The sequence below is a fragment of the Gnatocerus cornutus genome, chromosome 10, assembly GCF_029298725.1.
Source record: "Gnatocerus cornutus isolate USDA-ARS CGAHR chromosome 10, icGnaCorn1.1, whole genome shotgun sequence".
Lineage (NCBI taxonomy): Eukaryota > Metazoa > Arthropoda > Insecta > Coleoptera > Tenebrionidae > Gnatocerus > Gnatocerus cornutus.
In genome coordinates, this window is record NC_142242.1 from 8,020,149 (window position 1) to 8,042,701 (window position 22,553).

At 35.8% G+C, this 22,553-nt stretch overlaps 2 protein-coding genes across 2 annotated transcripts; one reads left to right on the plus strand and one right to left on the minus strand.

Annotated features, from left to right (window-relative positions):
* Positions 1 to 39: 39 nt before the first annotated feature.
* LOC148167594 (uncharacterized) lies at positions 40 to 13,829 on the plus strand. Its single transcript, XM_088048303.1, has 14 exons — positions 40 to 164; positions 690 to 851; positions 2,161 to 2,344; positions 3,438 to 3,581; positions 8,548 to 8,663; positions 9,991 to 10,174; positions 10,697 to 10,825; positions 11,197 to 11,333; positions 11,459 to 11,642; positions 11,690 to 11,928; positions 12,119 to 12,622; positions 12,668 to 12,796; positions 13,374 to 13,521; positions 13,570 to 13,829. The coding sequence occupies exons 1-14, from the start codon at positions 50 to 52 to the stop codon at positions 13,784 to 13,786; spliced, it is 2,592 nt and encodes an 863-aa protein (XP_087904429.1). The 5' UTR covers positions 40 to 49; the 3' UTR covers positions 13,787 to 13,829.
* A 907-nt stretch (positions 13,830 to 14,736) lies between these two features.
* On the minus strand, positions 14,737 to 20,684 carry LOC148167595 (vitellogenin-like). Its single transcript, XM_088048302.1, has 5 exons — positions 20,588 to 20,684; positions 18,098 to 20,276; positions 17,578 to 18,050; positions 15,865 to 17,529; positions 14,737 to 15,810 (listed from the first exon to the last, which is right to left on the minus strand). The coding sequence occupies exons 1-5, from the start codon at positions 20,616 to 20,618 to the stop codon at positions 14,813 to 14,815; spliced, it is 5,346 nt and encodes a 1,781-aa protein (XP_087904428.1). The 5' UTR covers positions 20,619 to 20,684; the 3' UTR covers positions 14,737 to 14,812.
* Between the last annotated feature and the right edge of the window lie 1,869 nt (positions 20,685 to 22,553).

Sequence of the window (22,553 nt, forward strand, 5' to 3'; positions counted from 1 at the left end):
GAAGGAATAGATCCAGTGGTAGTCGCAGGGAGTGAAGAGGAAGCCACCAATGGCTTCCTCAAAATTGCAAATATTTACATTCCTGTTATGGTTTTTAAGCCACATTTTTCCACAAATGGAAGCACAACTGATGTGGTCATCTATTTACATAGGAGGAGGAAACAGTAAGTTTTACCCCAAAAATTCTCTCCAATTTTGGACAAATTTAATTGTAGCAATATTTGATTGAACGTCTGTTATTGTCAGTGCGCCCGAGGGTTGTGTAGAGACAGCATTTGTTATTTTCCTTGTGACAATTAATTAAGCCTCTAAAGGTTTGCCTTCAGACTGTTGTATTTCTCTTAGCTATTGAAACAACCGGACTTTGATGCCATTATTATAATAAACAGACTTCTCATCTCTAATCCAAACAAAAACACATTTTTTATTCGGTGCAAATCGATCGAAATGCCAATTATATTTTGGCAAGCATTGTTGGTGACAGAGCTAAATAATAATTCGAAAAATAATAATAGCGCGTGTTTATTTCGAGGCGAACGTTTATTGACATTATTGTAAATAGTTAAATTGGTTCGTTACTTTACAAATCGTAATTTTTTAATAGTTTAATATGTGCTTATGGGGGTTTATACTCTTAAATATGAATATAGTAAAAATGGTTGGATTTATCGTAATTTTCCTCCTTCCAGGTCAAATAGATTTATGGACCCAAGAAGCAAAAGGATGTGCCTGTCCATGGAACAGAACAGACCATCAATGCGCATGTTGTGTAGCAGAAGGGGGCTGTCATTGTGGAAAAAATTCTCCAAATAGGTGCTCCCAGTGTGGTTTGGAAGAACACTGTAATCATAGTAGGTGTCATTTTTAACGCGCTAATTAGTAACCAAAGAAGAATTTCGTCTTAAACAAGCAACCGCAATTAGCCACTTAGTATCACATTCCGTTTTTCATTGACTGAACAGGAAGATCCATTTCCAATGTCAAAATGGGTGAAAACTCAATCAGAGCCAAACCGACATTCCTCAAATAACACACTGAATGTCAAAGACTCTAAATCGGTGCCAATTAATTAATTTGGTAAACCGCCGATAGAACGAGGACCAAAATAGAATTAATGCCGTACTGTAAATGCATTTATAGATTTCTGCATGAAGAAGTTGTTAGTGTAAATCGTTAATATAATTCTACTTTGGTAAATATATTGTTTTGAGCAAATACCATTTTACGAGCTTTATATTTGTTTTACTTGCCGCAAAGTTTAAACTAGATTTTCATTCAATGCAGACACAATTTTGGTACTTATGCTGCTGCTACACAATAACTCGCTTGTGTCGCTTTTTTCTATTTACCATTTGACGATGATGTTAGGTTTGCTGAAAAATCAATAAAAACGGTACACCCGATTGGAGTTTATAAATAAAGACACTGGATTTCTCTTGTATTCACATTTTGCAAATTTACACAATGTAATTTAAAACTTCTCTTCGTTCAATTGCACTAAAATAAATCTGTGCTTCAACCCTATTTTATTTTACTGTTTTTAAAATGTCGGAAATCAGCAAATATCACCTAAAGTTCTTCTTGTGGGTTCAAGTTGCACTTCAAAATTTTCATCGCGTAATTTGAGACTGTTTCAAAGGCAGTGTTATGTAAATTGGCGTTCCGAGTACAAAAGACGATTGTTGTAAATTCTGTCAATGCAATATGTCAAAACTACAATTCGTTGTTACCGTTTTTAAGCAGTAGGAGAGGAATTTCACTCGATGCAAAATCCGTTAGCAAATTTCATGTCACAATTTTTTTAATTTTAAAAACATAATTTTGTGTATGATAAGAATTATACTGCTCATTTAACAGCAATCGGCAAACATGCGGAAGATTGGGGTAATGTTTATAACGTGTTAGTGATGACACATAATTACTAAAGTAATTGTAGTAGATCATTATTTGAGCATTCATCTTCATAGTGGTGGCTATATGTGTCAACACACGTAGATAGTGGTCCAGTAATTATGAAAATAGCCACAAACAACGTTATCGGAAAATCCAAATTTCTTGTTACCACAACTATGTGAGGATTGGTTTGTCACAGTAAAATCTGGTCATCGATTTTCCGCCACGCAATTAATTATGTTTTTATGACGAGTTTTTTCATTTCAGTGTGCAATCTGACTATAATTTCGACGGAATTAGTAGCAAGGTCTGGGAAAACTTTTGGCCAAATCAAGTCACCCTCATTGGAAGGACCCGATGCTTGTTGGTACACATTTATTCCATCTTCAACTCAACGAGTAGAAGTTCAGATTTATAGACTTGTAAATGCTGGGAAACATAATGGCACCAGGTCAGAGAAATAAATTTTATTGTTATAACACACGGTGTTACAAAGTTTCTTAGGTAACATATGTTATCCAACCAAGGTTGTAAAGAATATATTAGCTTACAGCGCTTCTAAATTAGGTCACAATTTGCTAGGCGTATATTTCCTCTTGGGCTTTAACCCGGAATTTATTGAAATATAATGTTGCCGCCTCTTACTGCATTTTACTAATTGCATTAAATGTGATGACGGTATGACATTATAAACACACCACTTTATTTTATTAAAAACTGGTGTTAATATGAAATACATTTTCTTAAGTGGTTAGTCGAGTTAAAGGGCCAACTATAACTAGACCGTGTTCCAATTCCCTGCGGTAAACCCACGATTCCTTCCGCGAAGACCTTTGGGCTTTCGTGAGTGTTCTGATGGTTGGGCACAAAAATACCACCATCTAAACTTTGCACTTAAGATAATTACAAAAAAAAAACAACAAACCTGTTCGATCTGTGTTATTTCAAAAGTAAAACAAAATTACAACAAACGTGTTTGGACTAAAATTATAATAAACAATAAAAGTCTCAAGGATTTCAGATGATGAGCCTATAGAAGGAAACGCAACAAAAATTCAGTACTGAATTACATTCCGTAACCGTGTAAATTTGAATTTACAATTTTAATCATACTGTCTGAATCTCTTTCATGAAAGAAACCTTTCAAATGGTCGCGTGACGCGCTTTAATTACGAGACTTTTTTGAATGAATTTGTTTGGTCTCGTCAAACAAAAGTTTAAACTAAAATTGTCAGAGTAAAGTCGGAGCTTAACTGTCTGTGCGAGTAAATTTCTTCAGATGAGAACGAAATTCATTAATATTCATCGAAAGTTCATCGACTTATTTAAATAAAAAATGTACGTGAGTTTTTTAAAAAGTCATAAAATCTAATTTGGGCCACATAAACAACACAATACATCACATTTCACAAAGTGAAGACTTTTCACGGTTCCCGGAGGCGACTAGCTTTATCTTTCTTTAACTTGGGCCGATTTCATTTTCAAGTTAAAACAAAAAAACCGTCGACATAATTATGTGTTTGTCAGATACAAAGTTTTTCCAGTTGTGTGGGTGGTTTTCTGCAACTTGCTGGAGGAACGGAACCGCAATATAGCCACAGTGACAACCAGATTTGTGGAAGCAACGAAAGATATGCTCCGCCAGTTGTTTTCTTCTCCGACGATGGATTGGCTACGCTATTATTCCAGTAAGTTGCCTTTAATACAGTAAAAACAATTAAATTTACAAACAATAGTGGAAAAACAAAGGAAAGTTTATAGGAAGTCGGCTCTCGAGCTGAGTCACGTCAGCATAAATAAACCTCAACAAAATTTTAAACAGTCAACAAGTTGCCTCGAGCACAGCTAATCGTTAGATAAATCATACCAATTACACCGGTTTACAAAAAGGGAAACTCGAGGATCCTTAAAACTCTAACAATGGCAATATTAAAAAGACATCGCTCCAAATAATCAATTTTAATGTCTCGCAAACCCACAGAGGTATTTTTGCGCTTCATGATTTCCTTTGCGTTTTCCGATATTGTACGGTGGGAAATTGCGTCCTAATTACTCACACGTTTTTAAAGACACAAAAAAAAAATATCGAAGATCAGTATATTAGCAATTGGGGATTACTTATAAATATGAAATCAGTGCACTGTTTGACGCTTCAAGTACAAATTACATTATTGTAATTGTAACAGTGTAGCGCAAATAAAAAAAAGTAAGTCCTGACGCATCCACCAAAAATAACAAACACTACAATGGAAATAGCTGACGATGAAGTTAATTTGAGTGTTTGTGCTGATACAGAAGATCTTTGTATATTTGGGACCGCCACGGGATAGAATTCAAAATACACTAGTGAGCAACTTAAAGGTTGAACTATCCATATTTGAAGACAGGGCGTTTCAATGTAAAAGTTCGTACAAAAATTGTATTATATCTTGTTTTTTTAAATATTTTTTTTCGATTTTAGAAAGTTATATTTTTCTTTATTAAAATTTTACTTAGTAACAACGCTACACATTTTCAAAACAAACCGATTGGTTTGTCAAAAAGTCAATTTATTAATTCGGGCGGCTGTAGTTTTGTTTAAACTTTTGAAATTTTAGTGATTTCGGAATGGTGTCTGTCTTTTTCTTTCGCCGCAGTGTAAAACCCTCAATAAAGGTTTTTGCTACGTAATTATCTTCTTTTGTGTGGCGATTTGTTAATTTACAACATAGTAATGGTCAACTAACTTTTAACTAACTTTAATAATGAATGCAGTTCGATTTCCGGGAGAAGGCGGGTGCATTATCAAATTAAAAATTAAGAAAATCATTGCCACTCTTGATCCATTCTTGATTCCGAATTTGATAACAAAAGTGGTCAGTTTTCGACCCGTCGGCGTGGATAGAAAACCATAATTCTACCTTTTTGGGTATTAAAAAGATTTAATTTTGAGGAAAAGAAGACGAAATTTTTAAATGACTTGCGGAAAACACCGGGAAAGTTTTAAATATTTCATTGGTCACAACGGATCAAAGAAACAGTGTTTTGTGGCACTGTGACGGCTAGTAATTTTGGTAGAATTTGTAAACTGCGACAAGTACAAGTAGAGCGAAGTGGCAGCAGGAATAGTAGAAATCAAATTTTTGGGTAACAAATGCGTTTTATGGCATTGAAAACGAACCCAAAGCTGTGGCTTGCGCGTATAATTTATTAGAAGAAAAGGAGAAAAGACGTTGTCTAGAACAACTAAAAAATATGAACCAGTGGAGATTCACCCCCACTTGATGGGCTAAAAATTCTCCCGAGTGGACTCTTCATATGTCAGAACAATCATTTTTGGCAGCCTCACCAGATGGGCTGATAGGCGACGATGGGCTCGACAATTTGACACCGCAGGAAGCAATTGTTGCAAAAAAAAAATTGTTTGATCACTGGAGCAAACACGATTTCACTAAACAAAAACCATCAGTATTTTTATCAAGTCCAAGAACAATTGCTAGTTACGAGAAAAAGATACCGTTTTTTCATAGTTTGGACTCCAAAGGGGTGTTTATATGATATTATCTTCAAGGATGAAGAGTTTTGTGATGCAATGTTAATTAAACTAAAAGACTTTTATATGTTATGTTTGTTACCCGAAATGGTAAAAAATGCTTTTAGTTGGCTTTTCACATATTTTTTTGTTTTTTTGTTTTAGTAAACTTTTCATGTTTTTTTCTGTATATTTTTATTTTTTCTTTATATTTTGTTTTTGTTTTGGATTTTTTTTTGGTTTTTGTTTAAACTTAACTTATTTGTTTTAAAAAATGTGTCCCTTTTTTGTTTGTGAAATATTTGTGGAAAGAACTTTGAAACTAGTGCTGCAATTCTTCTCCGTTAGATTTATGTTTATTTATTTACTATTTTATGATCTGACCCTCGATTTGACCATACCCTAAACTTTACCTACCCAAAAGTGAAACCGATGCTTGTTGCTTCAAAACTGAAATTTACCGTTATGATTTTAGCATATCCAACCTATTAAACAAACAGTTCGAGAAGAACGTATCTTGCAGTTTGGAATCTAAAATCTTTCAAATAAAAACTCAATTTGACGCTTTAAATAATGCGTTTATTTAATTTAATTTTCATAAATTTTATAGCTCATTTACGGATTACCATGATTATAATAGTGTAAATTAAAAAAAAGGCGCATCCACCAAAAATAACAACTATGGAAATAAAGTTAATTTGAGTGTTTGCACTGATACAAAAGAATTTTGTTTGTTTGGAAACGCCACGGGGTAAAATTTACAATACACTAGTGGACAACTTCAAGCAAACAGTCCGACAACGCATCTCGCAGTTTTGAATCTAAAATCTTCAAAATAAAAACTCATTCTATGATAACATTATTAGAGTAGTAAAGTTTATCATAAATAAAAAAAAATAAGATCCGGCGCATCCACCAAAAAATAACAAGCAGAACAACGGAAATAGCTAATGATGAGTTAATTTGAATGTTTGTACTGATACTGTAGAACTTTGTTTATTTGGGGCGCTATGGGGTGAAATTTACAATACACTAATGGACAACTCTAAGCCAACAGTTTTGTAGTTTGTATTGTGAAATCTAAAAATTGGAAACCAAAATTTTGGTCAAACCAATTGTACTGATTGGACGTAAATATTTTCCTCAAACTTGTCTTCCTCTGAATTAATTAATTTGCGTGTTGGTTGGATCTAATTGGTTGCTTATAATAACACAACAAAACCTTACTAATTTCGGACCGTAGCAGGACGCATCACATGGATGAGCATCTAATGTAATTTATAAGGGTAAATTAAATTATAACAATAGGTATAACAAGCATATAATGTCTAAAATGTTGCTTTTTTAATAGTGGTAACGATAAATAATAATCTCATCCACATAACTCATTCTCTTTTTTGTTATTTTAATGAAAGAACCCGCGCTCGTACTGTTGTATTGCTTTTTTTACGATCCTTATAATTTTTAATTAATTTAAAATATAAACGGCGCTACTCTCGTTTTGTTTTACTTTCAAATTGGTTAATCAGTTTGTTGAAAAACACAAAAAAAATTCATCTCCAATATTAAATTAATTATTGCTTAAAACCGGTGTATACCTGAATTAAATCTGCGAATCCTCTAAGCCAACTATGGAAATTATGTGTACCTTGAGGGATAGGCAGAAATTGGATAAGGAAATTAACAGCTGCAAAAACATGCCGTTGCTACGTGTGTGGTAGTACACCAATTTCAAGAAACAACCATGTAGGGTAATTGTAGCAGATCTTAATAAGTTAGAAACTTGAGATCGTTGAATAAAAATTCATAAAAACGCCTTTCTAGTTTCAATATAAAAACTCTGTGATCACCGCTCTTTACTAATAAATTTAAACCATTAGAAGTTTGGGTCACTCAGCACTTCTGAACTCAAGTGACTATTCCACCCAAACGGTGAAAACTTTTAGAGAAGTTTAAGACCATTCTAGAGTGTTTTATTCCACTATCTCTTTCGTTGAAGAAATTCAAATTACCACGAATCTTGATTGAAAGTAAAAATTCATGGCGAAATTTTAGTAACGGACGTCCGAAATATTTACTATATTGATCACATTGCGGGTCTAGAGGCCCTTATTAAGAATTCAAGGTGAATTAGAGCTTTATTGGTGAGGAACGTTCGAACCCAATAATCACACCAGATGCCTGTAGTTGAATGGAAACAGATTAAACCCAAAATTTGTGCCATGTTTTGGCAAAATAAATTTCAACTTGTTACCAAGCAACATGTCGTTATAGAAAATATTTAAATACGTAGATAACAGAGATAATAATAAAATCCACAAAATTATTGCAGTTTAAATTAGTTGCAAAGCCAAACTTTTATGGAATTTTATTTTCCGAATGAAACTCTAGTTGCTGTACAAAACACGAAATGTTTTTATTTCAATATTGGAACAAAAGAATCTCCATTAATACGTTCATTAAAAAATAAACATGATACTTTATTTTTATAGAAATATTTTGTTTCGAACTGAAGTTTTAATTATAAATAAAAAAAATAAACATTGCGTTTATTTGAGCTATACATTCTTAATTAACATTTTATGTGTACTGGGAGGATGGAGGGCAGAAATAATTGAAACTTTTGTCGACCATTTCATATTTTCCAAGTTTGTAGTGAAGAAAATTCCTGAATGGCCGTTGGAATTTGTTTCTGTAATCTACATTGTTCTTTCCCCAAATGATTCAATTTGAATTTTTCATTAAGTTACAGTGACAATATATAAAAGGAAATAAAACACCTTAAAAGGGCGAGTTTCGTCGAAAATACGATAATGAAAGAGAAGTTAAAGTTCGGATGGTTTAAGTAATTATTCCTTTTTATGCAATCTAATTGCCTACAAATTAAAACAGTTTTACTTCGCTTTAATTACGTTTATTTACAACGCAAATAATATATATGTTGCATTAGTTTAATTAAAAAGTAATTAAGTTCGTTCTTTGACATGTTGGTAGGAACGAGATTTTATGGTAAAGTGATTAATTATTTAAAAGCTTCCCGTCCGACCGCGAAAAGAACGTTCGAAATTGAATTTTATTTCAATAAGGGCATATGTTTATACATAGTATATAGTAAATAGGGGTAAATCTAGGTATTTTTCCAGGATCACCGAAAAGACGCGCCGTTCCCAATTTCTGGCATATTTTAGTTTCACATCAATAAATAATAGCGACGGCTTAGGATATCAACCTCGAGGAGGAATGAAACTTCAGAACACAGGTAAGAAAATGATTATCCTTTCTTGTTTGTTCAAATTTAGGTTACAAACTTGAGATGTTACGTAATTTATATGTTAATTTATTTTAAGAAGCTTCTCTCATAATATTCTTATTTCAAACCAGCGCAATTTGAGCCAGCGGAAAAATTTGGCTTTTTAATTTTTCGTATCATCTAATTCTGCACTAGTATAAGCTCTTGAGCTACACGTTTATTGAACGAAACTTTTACTTGTGATTGAGTTTTGGATTAGTTCCCAAAGAAATCATTAGAGATATGAGAAAGTTAGTTTTTTGAATTATCGGATACTCCTTGTATTTATCTTCAGCTTTTATATTGTTTCTTTAATTTCCTGTGTTCGCTACCTTTGTAAATCAGGCAACGGGTTTGCAATTAAAACTTCATTAACTTAATTCTAGACGAGAAAATTTTTCTCGGTAACGAACATCCTGCTGACACTTTTTCCCAAACCCTTGACTTAATATTAAAAAAGAATTGAAAAAAGACCCACGGACGTGAGAGGACAGTAAAACATTCCCTCAAACCGACAAACAAACTTTTCTCGGCCAGAAACAATAAAATTAAAACTAAGCTCAACCTCAAATTAATTGATCGATAACGAAACGTACTCAATTACAGTTCCGCCAAAGGGACTGCTATTGTAGTGATTTTCATTCCAAATGCTATGAATGGAAATGATCGCACAATATCAACACTGCAGCTAGAGATTCAAAAATTTTTTTTAATTACAAGTTTTTATAATCTCGGTCGAAATATTAAAAGCAATGTCGTGAAAGCCGTGACATAAAATATTGATAACAGAATTTGAAAAGTTACGCACAATAAAACCGTTATCCTGTTTCAACTGAACCGCAATAAATTGTGTTTATAGTAGGAAACATGTCATCCTTTTATTACAAGAATATCATTTTTCATATGCATTTTAGAGACGACAAATGCAAGTAAATGGATTCAAACTACAGACGCGTCTGTAAAAAATGTGGACCAGATGTTTTGAGCTTTCACCTTTGTACGTGAGCTTCACCTAGAGTAAAGTTTTCATAAAAATAATTTCACTGAAATGAATTTGTATTCAAGAGCTGTAGCTTTCGTAGGCAAAATTGGACTTTGACAGTTAGTTTATACGGATTTGTCTGTGGTATCGAGTTAATATTAGAAGAACCCTTTACTGAGTGAGGGCTACTGTCCTTTCAAACAAATTATTTCATTTCCGTTGCTTCACATATATTTTACTTGAAAGGATATTCCGGATTTCTCGAGATCTCAAATACATACACGATTTCGGGTTACAATTCTTTGACTTTTACAGACTGTGACTGGCTCTACCAAGATTTCGCTTGTAATAAATCTGAACAAGAAGGAGCAATTTGTGTTCTGGCAAGTCCCAGTTACCCTGGTGTGTACCCACCTCATCGACAGTGCAAATACCACATCACCACGACGAATGAAAATATTCAAGTACGCATTAGTTTCACTGCACTACTCTTACCGCAGTAAGTCTTACATTTTTTACATGTTTTTCAGTGGAATTTTACAAGTTTTACCACCTTTTCTTGAATTATTGATAACTTCAAATGTGCAGTCTACGTGTACGTCATAAAAAGTAAAGTTCGAACAAGATAAAAGAGTCAAAGTTTCTTTGAACGGCATTTATTATGTATTAAAAGAATACTCAAGTTTACAAATCGTAGCAACATTTATCCGAAATTTCATAAGAAATTTTTAACATCCTGTCGTTATTTGGGTATTTTTGGAAACAAGCTCCGATCAATATTTAACGATCTACTGGAGACGATCCTATTCAATATGCACCCGAGCTTGGCTCCTCTCTTTCAAATATTCATACCTCAGCAGCATCAAAAATCCAAACAATGTCATCTAACTGCATTTTTCCGAGAATACTAATAATTTAAGTCAGTTGTCACTTAATTTCTTTCAAGAAATTTTCTATTATTTCCTGTTCCGTAAATTCTGACACAACACAACTGATTAACCATAAAATAAACTTGTTACAGAAATTGCAAAACAGATTACATATCGATTTACCAAGGTTCGACAACAAGTAGTCCTCTACTTACAACTTTATGTGGTAACCAACGCAAAACTTTGGAGTATAATGGATTAAATCTACTCCTGGAGTTCAGGTAAGCTATCAGTTATGTAGATCTAGAAACAGATTCTGTGCGAAAAAACGTGTTCTCTCGATTGATTAATTGACATCAGATAGAGGAATTTCCAATATTGTCGAGAGTACACGCGACAAAGAGAAAGAATTTCATTTCACTTTCAACGGGCAATGATAAAAAATAATCGATCGATTTGCATAAATTAATAAAAAGTTTTATTTCTCCTCCGCTGCAAAACGAATAGAAAATAACATGCATCCACAAATGTATTTTATGCCCGATTGCGCCGCTCTCGTCAAACCGAAACTTTATAACACGAATGCTTCGTACATTAATTCTTAGCTTGAATAAGCAGGTAACATTGACTGTTTATGATAAAAATTCAACAGGTCCGGAGCCCAAAAACCCCCATTTGACTACAACGGCTTCGTGGCGACGCTGAAATTTTTTGAAAAGTCGCTAACGACTGAAGTTTCGACAACGGTACACCTAAATCCGAGGACAACAATGTCTAATCTAATTCTTCGTAAGTCGTTTCAAACTTTGAGATACTAAATCCAGAAATGCCGTGTTTTAATTAGTCGGATTATTGGTTAATATGTTTGATATTGATTGATAAAGTTCGTGGGGTTTTATGAGTGAAAATTTTAGCACTAAACGAAACGGTTATGTCCACTCTGGAGACTTCGAGCTGTGACATTCTTATATCCGGAAATAATACAAGATCTGGTCATTTCGATACAAGAGAACATGAATGGCATCCTATGTGCCGTTTAGTATTCCAAGGTCGTCTCACCGACGTGGTTCACATCTCTTTTTTTAACTATCGATTACGGTAAGATTTTCATTTTAAGTTGACGCCATTATTCGAAAACGTTTTAGATCCCCACAATGCAAGTCAGTTATAGAAGTTATAGATAATAATGTCGAAGACAAGAGAAGTATTATGGATAGAATTTGTAGCCCGATTGTCAAACAATCAAGAGATCAAGAGTCGAGAAGTGGTGAACCCACCTTTTTGTCAACCGGAAGTACAATTATAATAATATTCAAGAGATCGGCGGCTCCACTATCTACAAACGAAGCGGAATTCTTAGCGGGAGCTTACTTTTTCCACGATGGTAAGAAGTTGGGTCAGTAGAAAATAAAAGATTGTGTCTGATCCAGTGAAACTTTGAAGAGCTTGTCTCTTGTCTTTATTGTAGCACAAATAGTGCAAGTTCGATCGGTCGTGAGTAGTTTGGATATTTGGGTCAGAACTGATAACATGCGGTTTTCGTTTATTGGAGAATTGATTGTATTATTTTTCAGAGCAAATTAGCGGTACTATGCAACCAAACAGTCTGTGCGATGTGAAATTCAACGGTCTTAACAGCCCTCTGGCAGGAATGATAGATAACCCAGGCACCCAGCATTTATATTGGAATATCGATGGTCCTTTATCATGCCGCCAACAGTTTATTCCCAGCAACAACCAAAGCATAACCATAAAAGTCCAAAGTATCGAAAAGATGTCCAAGGAGCCGAACTGCGTGACACAGTGCGGTGATAATGGCTGTCGCTGTGTCTCAAGCAGCCCGCTGAAAACGATTGATCATCTCATGTTACTTGGCGATAATAACCTTAATATAGCTTGCCTCTGTGGAAGCTTTCAAACTGAAGGTTTACCAGTTAGTGCACGGACTTGGGGATCTCTTACGGTCATCTACTCGGTAGCATATTACACTTGGACCAAAAAGGGTTTCGGATTTTCCGCGTCCTACGCTTTCAATACTGACACGATCTGTGGCGAACATATCTACACGATTCATTCAGGTAAAACTCTTCGATGCTTGACCCACTTTTAAATTCTTCCCATAGGCGAAATTACGATGAAGAACCTCACGCCACCGGAAAATCTAAACCACTTCTACCAACAAAGCTGCACCTGGACGCTCCACTCCAACGTAGAACGGCAGCTAGAGCTAGACATTTCTTCCAATCAAAACCGTACGTCTAAACTACCAAAAAAAATTCATTTACATTCATATTTAGACATATTTTCAACATTAAATTACTAGCGAGCATTTAACCCGGTACACGGAAATCACAGACACGAAAAAAGTGATCAAGTTTCCGATATTAAATTAGGAACGAGTTGCTCGGTACACGGCTAATTATTTTTGGAAATTTTATAGTCTTCAGATCCCATATTCATCAACGTGAAAGCTTTTAAATGCAGTTCGGGCTCCGTCTGGAAAGCTCGTTGCAGCCAATTTTGATCGATTCTTTTTGCAGTTAGGTAATTTAAAAAACTTGTGCAATACGGACGAAACTCCATTTTATAAACCGTTTAGCGTGTGCTGGAAACTGCAACGTCTTTGCGACGTTTTCAAATATATCATGGATGAGAAATTTAGAAAACAAGTCCGGACTTAGATGACCGCACAATGGAGTTTCTAGGAAGCGCCGAAAATCTAACAGCTAAGTTGGCGTATAGTTCTAAAGAGAACTAGGTAGGACATGGTTAATATTGAACTTTTGGGGGTGTAGTAGATGTGGTTTTCCAAGAAAATTTCCGTTTCAGGTCCTTGCACTGCTTGGAATATAAGTATTCACGAATATTCCCCGAATTCCGAAAACCAACACTTAGGAGAGCTTCATCACACGTTTTGCTCAAGGGATAACCACAAGCTGTATTTATTACCTTGGAAACTAAACACGGTCGTTGTTAGGTTTGTGGTCGTGGTCTTTTTCAGCACTGAGTAATCGCCTTTTTTTAGATTATCAACACTAAGTAGAACATTACCCCAATTTAAAGTAAAATGGAGATCTCAAGTAGTTCGAGCCAACACGAGATTTATAGGAGCGCCTTCTGCTGCACCCAATGCTGTGTCGTCAACTGACTACCTTGAACCTAATTCCATGGGCCTTCTGTATATGCTTCTAATCTTAAGCAAACTGTGTCTTTGGTGTGGACCTAGTGGATTAAATAGATGAATATTGCAACGAGAAAACAACGCTCTAGTGATCATTATTATTTGCACATAAGAATTAATGTTGTTTTTAATTGAAAGACCTACCCTAGACAATGTAGTCTACCAAGCAGATTTTGTACTTATTTTAATTACATATAATGTATATAAACGAAAAATATGCCTTTGAGGCTGTATTTTTCTAAACATCTGCTCAATTTGATTGCCAAACCACTTACATCCGAAATTTAACTAGACTGAGGATTGTTCACACCATTTTTTTTCCAATTGCAAACCTACTTATCAACCGGTTTATGGTTAAAGTTCCTAAAGCGTCACACGAGGTCACATACAGTCGTTAAGTTTTGGATGTAGAGTCTTTAATGTCTCTAAGAATGATATTCATTCTTGACATTCGTCTATTCATCTGTCTGTGATATAAAACTATTTGAAATTGAGATCACATAAAATCAGTATAAATATAAAGCAATAATACAGCTAAATCGAGAATACTTGGATGAATAGGAAAAGAATGCGAAATTACGTAAGTTTGAAAGTGAAAATTTCAATTCGATGCTATTTTAGATTATCGATCCGCGATTACTAAACGTAGAAGCGTAGTGAATAATGCTGAAGTAATTTAGAACTTAAGTATAAGTTACGTTGAATTTTCTGTTACGTTTACGAATATTAACAAGAGCTAGCTTAAAATTTGCACACGACCTATTGTAAACTAGGTATGATATTAGCATGACAAAATTTCTGAAAAGGCGAAATATCGCGACATCTAGCCTTTTGTACCGTTTTTGTTGCAAATTGAGCAGCTGTTGATGTGTTAAATAGCACTGCACAATTTTGTTGTAACGTTAGGTTTGTGTCAATTACGAGATATATTATATGAAAACACAGTCTTCGAAAATGCATTCGTTTTGCAATAAACCCAACTAGCAATTCCTTGTTTCATTTTCACACAAGTTATAATTTAATTTTTATTTTTTTTACTTTTTACATATGCTCCTAAATCTAATATCCATGACAAAGTCCTCTAAGTCTATTCACAGCGCTCGGCTACCTTCATATTTACGTGGTTGGTAACATTTTTCCTTTGGAAATCAGGATTTCCACCGTTATCAATCTGCCTCTTCATCATATCGGCAACCTGTGAAGATTCCACGCAATGTACACCCACCATCTTGGAAACGCTGTGTTGGCGAGATCCTTCCTCACAGGTATTAATTGGTCGGACGGCGAAACAAGTTTTGCCTTCGATCTCCACGTATTGCGTTTTTGGGATCATTTTCCAATTCCTTTTGCTGTATCTGTCATGTTGTCTAAGTCCTGAATCTTTCACGGAGATGATTGGCATGTAACCGACACTCTTCTGGTAACACTTCTTCTCTTCAGCTTGAATCATCAACATGTCGTTCATGCGTTTAGTGCGATGGTCTCCTGGAACAATATTACTGGCGACGAAAACTTCAGGATTACGAATGATGCAGTTTCCTGGGTGGGTAAAGTCGGTTTCTTCTTCTCCAGTGAAAGTACCACACAAACCACGAGCGGCGTCTCTGAATTTATCATTCATAACGGTGATCTTGGCGCGGACTCCGTCAAAGACCACGTTGAAAGAGTCGTAAACTGCGACTTTGAGTTCGTTGTTGGGGAGTTTGTAGACTTGCATGTAGTCGTCGTAAATGTGGGAGCCTTGATTGTCGTAGACAATTTCTTCGTTTTGCACGAAGAGTCTCGGATAGTTAGAACCAGATGGTTTCAAGTCTACTTCAATCGCTTTGCCCAAAGTGTTGGGTGATTGGATTACCAATTTGATTTCCTTCTGGGAGCTGTCTTTCTCGTGGGCACGAGAATAAATGATGTATCCTTCGAGTTGTTGGTTGAGTTGCTCGACGACAGATAATTCTGGTTTGTTTCTGATCGATGATGGTCTGCGAGGGATGTAGTGGAGAGCCACAACCCATTCTTTTGTAAGTTCAGCTGGATAAGTACGGTTATCAAGAGTGTTAACGGCGTTCTTGTCAATCACACATTTGGCTGAAACGGAAAAAAACAATAATCACCAAAGATTTTGTTGTCTGACGATCTTACCTTGATATTCTGGGTTCCTAAGAGCATGTCCTTCGACACGTGTGCTGACGCGGTGGACTGGATGAGGAACGAAGAGTTTTTGCGACCACTTGTTAACTGGAAGGTCTCTAATTTCAGCTCTGGCATGTTCAGTAATGATGTCAACATCAAGAGAAGACAAATCAGGCTTGTATTCACCCTCAATAGTCAAACAGTTTGCTTGATTATGTGTTTCAATCACAACATTTTCAGAGATTCTTGGATACAAATGTTCACGTACCATACTATATAGTTTATAGACATAGTTAGTTGTAACTGGATCAATGTCGTTGTAATCAACTTTAACAGAGAACCGATCAAGAAGATTGGCTTGAGTGGTCAAGATCGAACAAGCTGGTAACTGATTGTTGCCTTGGCTCATTTCCTTCTCACACTGAGCGTACTGCGGATGTCTCTTCATGTGTTGTTTGCGCGTTTCGCTCTTGGACATCTTCACCTTCATGTTAACTTGGTTCTGGTGGTGGCCTCCTTCAACAGCGGCTTTAATTTCAACAGAGGAGGTTGGGTCGAAGTTCAAAGCAGATTCCAAGTTAAGACTTGGAGGATTTGGTATTTCGCTTTCTGCAGCAAAAGAAATTTTCATCGGTTGTTCTTGTGGTGTATTCTTGGCGAGTTCGACAAGAAGACGTCCTTTAGTATCGATGTTACTCCTAGAACCACCTAAAGTAGCAGAGTACTTCATGGTACTTTGGCCTTCAAACACAACGGTAGCGTCGACAACTTGAGCGTGGACGTGGCTGATGTCTCTGGTACTGTTCTTTAAGAATTGATCCTGACGCTCCCATGATTCCTTGGAAATTGAGTTGGAGTGTGAGATTCTATCCAAGAAACGTCTGTTGTTCTGAAGACCTGAGAAGTATTTCTCTTGGTGGCCAAGATGGATGATAACCTTCTGGGTACGACTCCTTAAACTATCAATGGCAAGGTTGAGTTCCATGTGGTTGATTTTGTCGTCCAACCACGACGAAAGAAGCGCAGACACGGCATCTTTGTCGCGAAGTTGTTCATACAAGTAACCATAATCAATTTTCTCGTCGCTTTGCATTTTCAACGACAACGCCATTCCTGTGTATCTCTCTCCAAATACTGTGTTGACGTAATGAGGATTTTCCTTTTTGATAGTTTCAGTGCGAGGTTTAGGAGCGTAGATCTCATTCTGCGAGGTGTAGGGCCAAGTGCTGAAGTGCAACAAGTTGATGTCCTTCCTCGTGTCGGTGTTCTGCAGCTCCAAAGTTGCTTGTTTGTTTTCTACGTTGATGTGAAGTTTTCCAGAGATTTCAGGAAGTACCAATTGGAAATTCTTGTCATAACCAGCACTGTAGCGTCTTTGATTGAAAGGAGTGAAGACACCGAATTGGCTTTGGATTTTACCAGAAACAAAACCATGAACTTTGTATTCAACGTCGATCTTTTCGGGGGTGCGAATGCCACCCTGGGAGAACAGGGATGGTTTGGTCTCAGATTTAATCTCTGCTTTTATGTGGTAAAGTGTTGGTCTATCGTAGGTGTAGATGAAAGGCAAACCCCAAGCTGTTGGGAACGAAAGGGCTTTTTCAGGATACACAGACATCTTGCTGTAGTTGATTTCTTTGCCATTCTTCAGTTCTTGTTCCAATTCCCTGATAACTAAACTAACAATTGTAGAGAAGAGACGTGTTTAAAGTGTCGACTTACCTTCAGTTACGTTCTCAATGGTTTGATTGTCGAAAGACCAAACCTTCTGTAAGGAATCCAAGTGAAGGTAGATGTATCCCTCAAGTTGTTCGCGTTGTTCATTCTGCATGTTAAGCAACTTAGCAGTATTTTCGCTAGACCATTTGGTTTTAACACTTTCGTAAGATTGTTTCTGTTTCAACAACTCTCTGTATTTTCTTGTTTGTTGTGCTCCTACATCGACAAGATCCTCAATGCTGGAAACCATAGCTTCAAGATTCATAACGTTCTGTTTGATGCCAGCCATTCGTCCACGCAAGAGGTACTTGAGTCCTCTTGGCAAGACGCAATCTTCACCACCCCAAGTTTGGATCCACTCTTTAGCTTCCAGTTTCATGTGTTCAACGACATAGTGGCTGAGGAACAATTTTGAGTTTTGCATTCCAAATTCTTCAGATGTCAACAAAGGCTTTGCTAATTGAGCAGCAGCGCGACTAAAAGGAAAATTTAAAATGGAGAAATGTTAAATAAATTGTCTTACAGTTCAGAGTATCGTGAAACTTTCAGTTTAGCGGCTCCTTCGATGGCGGATTTGACTGCAGCGTTGACTTGGTTGTTGCTGTCAATGTTGGTGTATTTTGCCATACGTTGAAGCATAGCAGGTGAGGGGTTGCAACGGATCAGTTGGAAGACAGCGGTCACACGGACTTGTTCGAATTCTTTAGGGTTCTGGTAGATTTTGTACAGAACTGAACGAGCGACCTTAGGATCGTTTTCAATTAATCTGTCTAAAGACATGACCATCAACACTCTCTGGAATTGCGAGACTTTTCTTGTTCCCTCAAGATATGGCTTGAAGATTGTTAAGATCTGTGGGTGTCCAATGTTACCAAGAGCCCGGATGTACACGTGGATTTGTTTAGTGTCAGCTCGGGAAATAGCCTCGTTGAGTTTGGTGGCCAAGAATGGAATGACATCTTTTTCGATAAAAAGACGACCTTGCGCTGAGTTGAAAGTTCCAAAACTGTGAACTGGGTACTTATCATGGGAGTCATCGTCATTGACGTAGACTTGGCTTGCAAGCTTGGTGTAAGACAGCAGAAGAGAATCGTTGAGGTACTGTCGGGACATGTACTCGTCATTTTGGATCATTTTGAAACAGAACTGCATGTATTTTTCCGTTGGTTGGCGAGCAGAGGTCATTGTGGTAGCCACAGCTTCAGCAGCTTCAAACGGTGAGAGTTTGTTGCTTGAAATCCATTGTTCAATGACAAGAAGAGATGGACCAGTTCCGGCTTCTGCGACAGCGTCACGATAAGCAACCCAAGCAGCAGCTTCAGGTCCGTGTTGTTCTTCAGTGTACAATTGTTGACCAACATGACTCATTTCTTGTTGAGTCATGACTTTGACAAGGCTGGACAAAGTAAGGAATTTTCCGACGGTTCTCTCTTCAGGCATGGTCTCAGGCTTTTGGAATTCTTGACCAATTTGCTTAGCGAGTAAGCGAGCGTTTTCTTTGAGGTTTTGTTTCATGCTAATAGCTTGTCCATTGTATCCTACAGTGAAAGGCAACAAAGGTGAAGCTGGGGCTTCTTCCATATGTGGTTTGTCTTGAACCTCGATGTAAACTTCAGGATCTGAGTTTCTACCAGATTCACTGGAAGCTTCCTGGCCGTACATATCTCTCTTCTGTCTTGAATTTGAGTCGTTTTCACTAGAGTTGCTTTCATCGCTTTCACTGTTTCTAAACAAGCGGCGTCTGGGAGTGTTGTTCTCAGCAAAAGGAAGATCGTACCGGTAGACCAAACCGATGTTGACGGCATTGGAAACTTCTCGGAAATTTTCGCTTTGAGCTTCCATTTTGCTCAAAGTAATGTTGACGATAGATCCAGTCAAACCACGTTGTTGATCTTGTAAAGTCGGACTGAGAGTGACTTGGTCAACGGTGACACAACTCTGCAACGTGAATTGCTTGAGACTTCCAGAAAGAACAGCGCGTGTGACTGAAGTTCTGGAGAAGAACTCTCCAATGGTGTTAGCGGCATCAAAATCTTCAGTTCCTTGGAATCCAAAGTGGTACGAGGGACTGTGTTTGCTATGAGTGAAGTTCTTGCTTTTGACAACTTCAATCCATTCTTTGTCTGCTTCAACAGGAGCTAACCACGGTGAAGTCTTCAAGATGTATTCAGGCAAAGAACGAATTTCGTACAAAGTTTCAGCTTCACCGGTGACAGTTTTTTCCATAGTTTTGAACACAGCAGTGTTAGACTCCTGTTGGGCGAAGATGTTGATGGAGCTACGAATCTGGTTCTCACCATCGATATCCATTTGCAGTTGACTCACGATACCTTTGATCAAATTGGCTTCCCAGTTTGACATGCTTTTATCGACGACGATGTCGTAGATAACTCCATGTTCCATCATGATTTTGAAGGGTTTGGAAGACATGTGAAGCTGTTGGTAGGAAAGTTCTCTATCGGGAATTTCTTGTTCCCAATCCTCCACCAAAGAGTTGTGTAAGTCGGAGTATTGCGTTTTCAAAAGCTGTGCCATAAGGTGACCATCGCTTCGAGGACGGATTAGCAACTCACTCTTCAGAAGAATTCCTGTGTATTTGTTACTGATTTGATTTAAACCTGTCAGAAGACGGCCACGGACTTCATAGACGTATTCGTAGTTGTGTTGCCATCCTGGGTTGTGGTCGGCGTAGGCAAAAGCCACTGAACAAAATTGATATTAAGTACAAAACGATGAAAGGGAAACAAACGGACGTTTTGTTTAAATAATATATATTAACCTAACAAATATTAATCAGAAAACTTTACTGCCCTTTGAATTTCTGTTTATTTTTCTACGAGAAATATCAATAAATTTTTCCGGTATTTGCATTACTTTTGACAAATGTACACAAACTAAAATCCAACTAGAAAATTGACGTAATATTAAACATTTTAAAAGAAACCACTAAATTAAACATTTAATTTGAAAATTTTTACATAAAATAGATGCGGATAAAAAATTAAAAACTTACCGATAAAACACAACAACAGTTTAAACCACATCTTTTACAGCCGCACTGTAAAACCAATGTGAGTTAAATTCTTGAAAATTTCGGTTTATATAAGACGGTTTATCAACAATTCAGCATTTTACAGGTCAAATATTAGAAAAAACTACTTTGCGACTTCATTCATCAGCACTGCACTTTGATAAATCTTAACAAAAATAGATATTTTACATTTCCTAAATTCAGCAAAATTTTATCAAGCAAACTCATTCATTAATTTGTTGCACCATTGTGACCTCTAATTTTATTCAAAACATTCCGTTTCCTGTTATCAATTATCAATTAAAAATGTAAGTGCCGCAATACTGTACCAAAAATTATAACTAGCGATTTTGAATTAAATTTTTCTCTTGTTTATTGAGCACACCTAAATAATAAATCATGAACTTTATAGAATGATTTGATTACTAATGATTTCGTGCCCTTTTTTTATATAACTGAATTTCAAATTGACCAGAATACTAACGAATTTTTCAGTGTTGTTATCCAACCTTTTCTTGCCAAAAAAACTACTTTTTTATTAGTGGTGCAATATCGATCAACTAATTACATAATTGAAGAATGATTTATGGACAAAACTGATTCTGCAACTTTATATAGTTTGAAAATCACCAATCTGATAAGGTAGGAATAATAATGCGAGAAAAACGATGGCAAAAACCGCATCTTTCTATCTGTCATAGCTCCGGAGTTGCAGCATTGAAAATTCCGGAATAAATATCCACCAAAATAGATTTACATTTAATTTAAACAATTGAGTCTTACACAACTAATAAAGTAGTAACTAAAATTATCAGTCATCAATTTATGTGAAGCATTTAGGGAATTTTTGCTTGGCATTAAATGAAAATTTCTAAAATTTGCGTCTTTTGATTTAAAGTTTTGAAATTTAAGATAATTATTATTCGATTAAAAATTAGTAATTTCCTGAAATTTCATATCTGTTGCACTAAAATTACCAATTGTACCAAAAGTACAAATTTTACGAAAGGATTTGTCATAATACGGCTTTGCCTTAAAAATAAACATTTCTAAAATTTATGTTTTTTGATTTACAATTTTGCAATTTGGCAAAGTAATTATTTAAGTAAAAAATAGTAATTTCGTGAAATTTCATAGTTGCTGCACTATAATTCCCAAAAGTACGAATGTTAGGGAGGATTTCTCATATTCGGCTTCGCCTTGAAAATAAAAATTTGTAAAATTTTTGTCTTTCGATCGACAATGTTGCAATTTGGCAGAATTATTATTCGATTAAAAATTAGTAATATCCTGAAATTTATTCCTGATTTATATTCCTAAAATTACCAAAAGTACGAATTTTATGGAAGGATTTCTCATAATACGGCTTTGCCTTAAAAAAAAAAAATTAAAAATTTATGTCTTTCCATCTACAATATTGCAATTTGGCAGAGTTATTATTTGATAAAAAATTGATAATTTTCTGAAATTTTATACCTGTTGCACTAAAATTATCAAAAGTACGAATTATATGGAAAGATTTCTCATAGTACGAATTCGCCTTGAAAGTAAAAATTTCTAAAAATGATGTTTTTCGATCTATAATGTTGCAATTTGGCAGAGTTAATATTCGACTAAAAACTAGTGATTTTTTGAAATTTTGTAGCTTTTGCACTAAAGTTACTAGGAGTACGAATTTTTGGGTAGAATTTCTTATACTACGGCCTCGCCTTAAAAATACAAATTTCTAAAGTTTATGTCTTTCGATCTATAATGTTGCAATTTGTCAGAATTATTATTCGATTAAAAATTAGTAATATCTTGAAATTTCATACCTGTTGCACTAAAATTACCAAAATTACGAATTTTAGGGTAAAGGGAAGGATTTCTCATAACTTATCGACTTACAATTGTAAATTACCACAGTAAGTTTTATGTAACACACCCCAAAACCCTGCAGGCGAAGTTA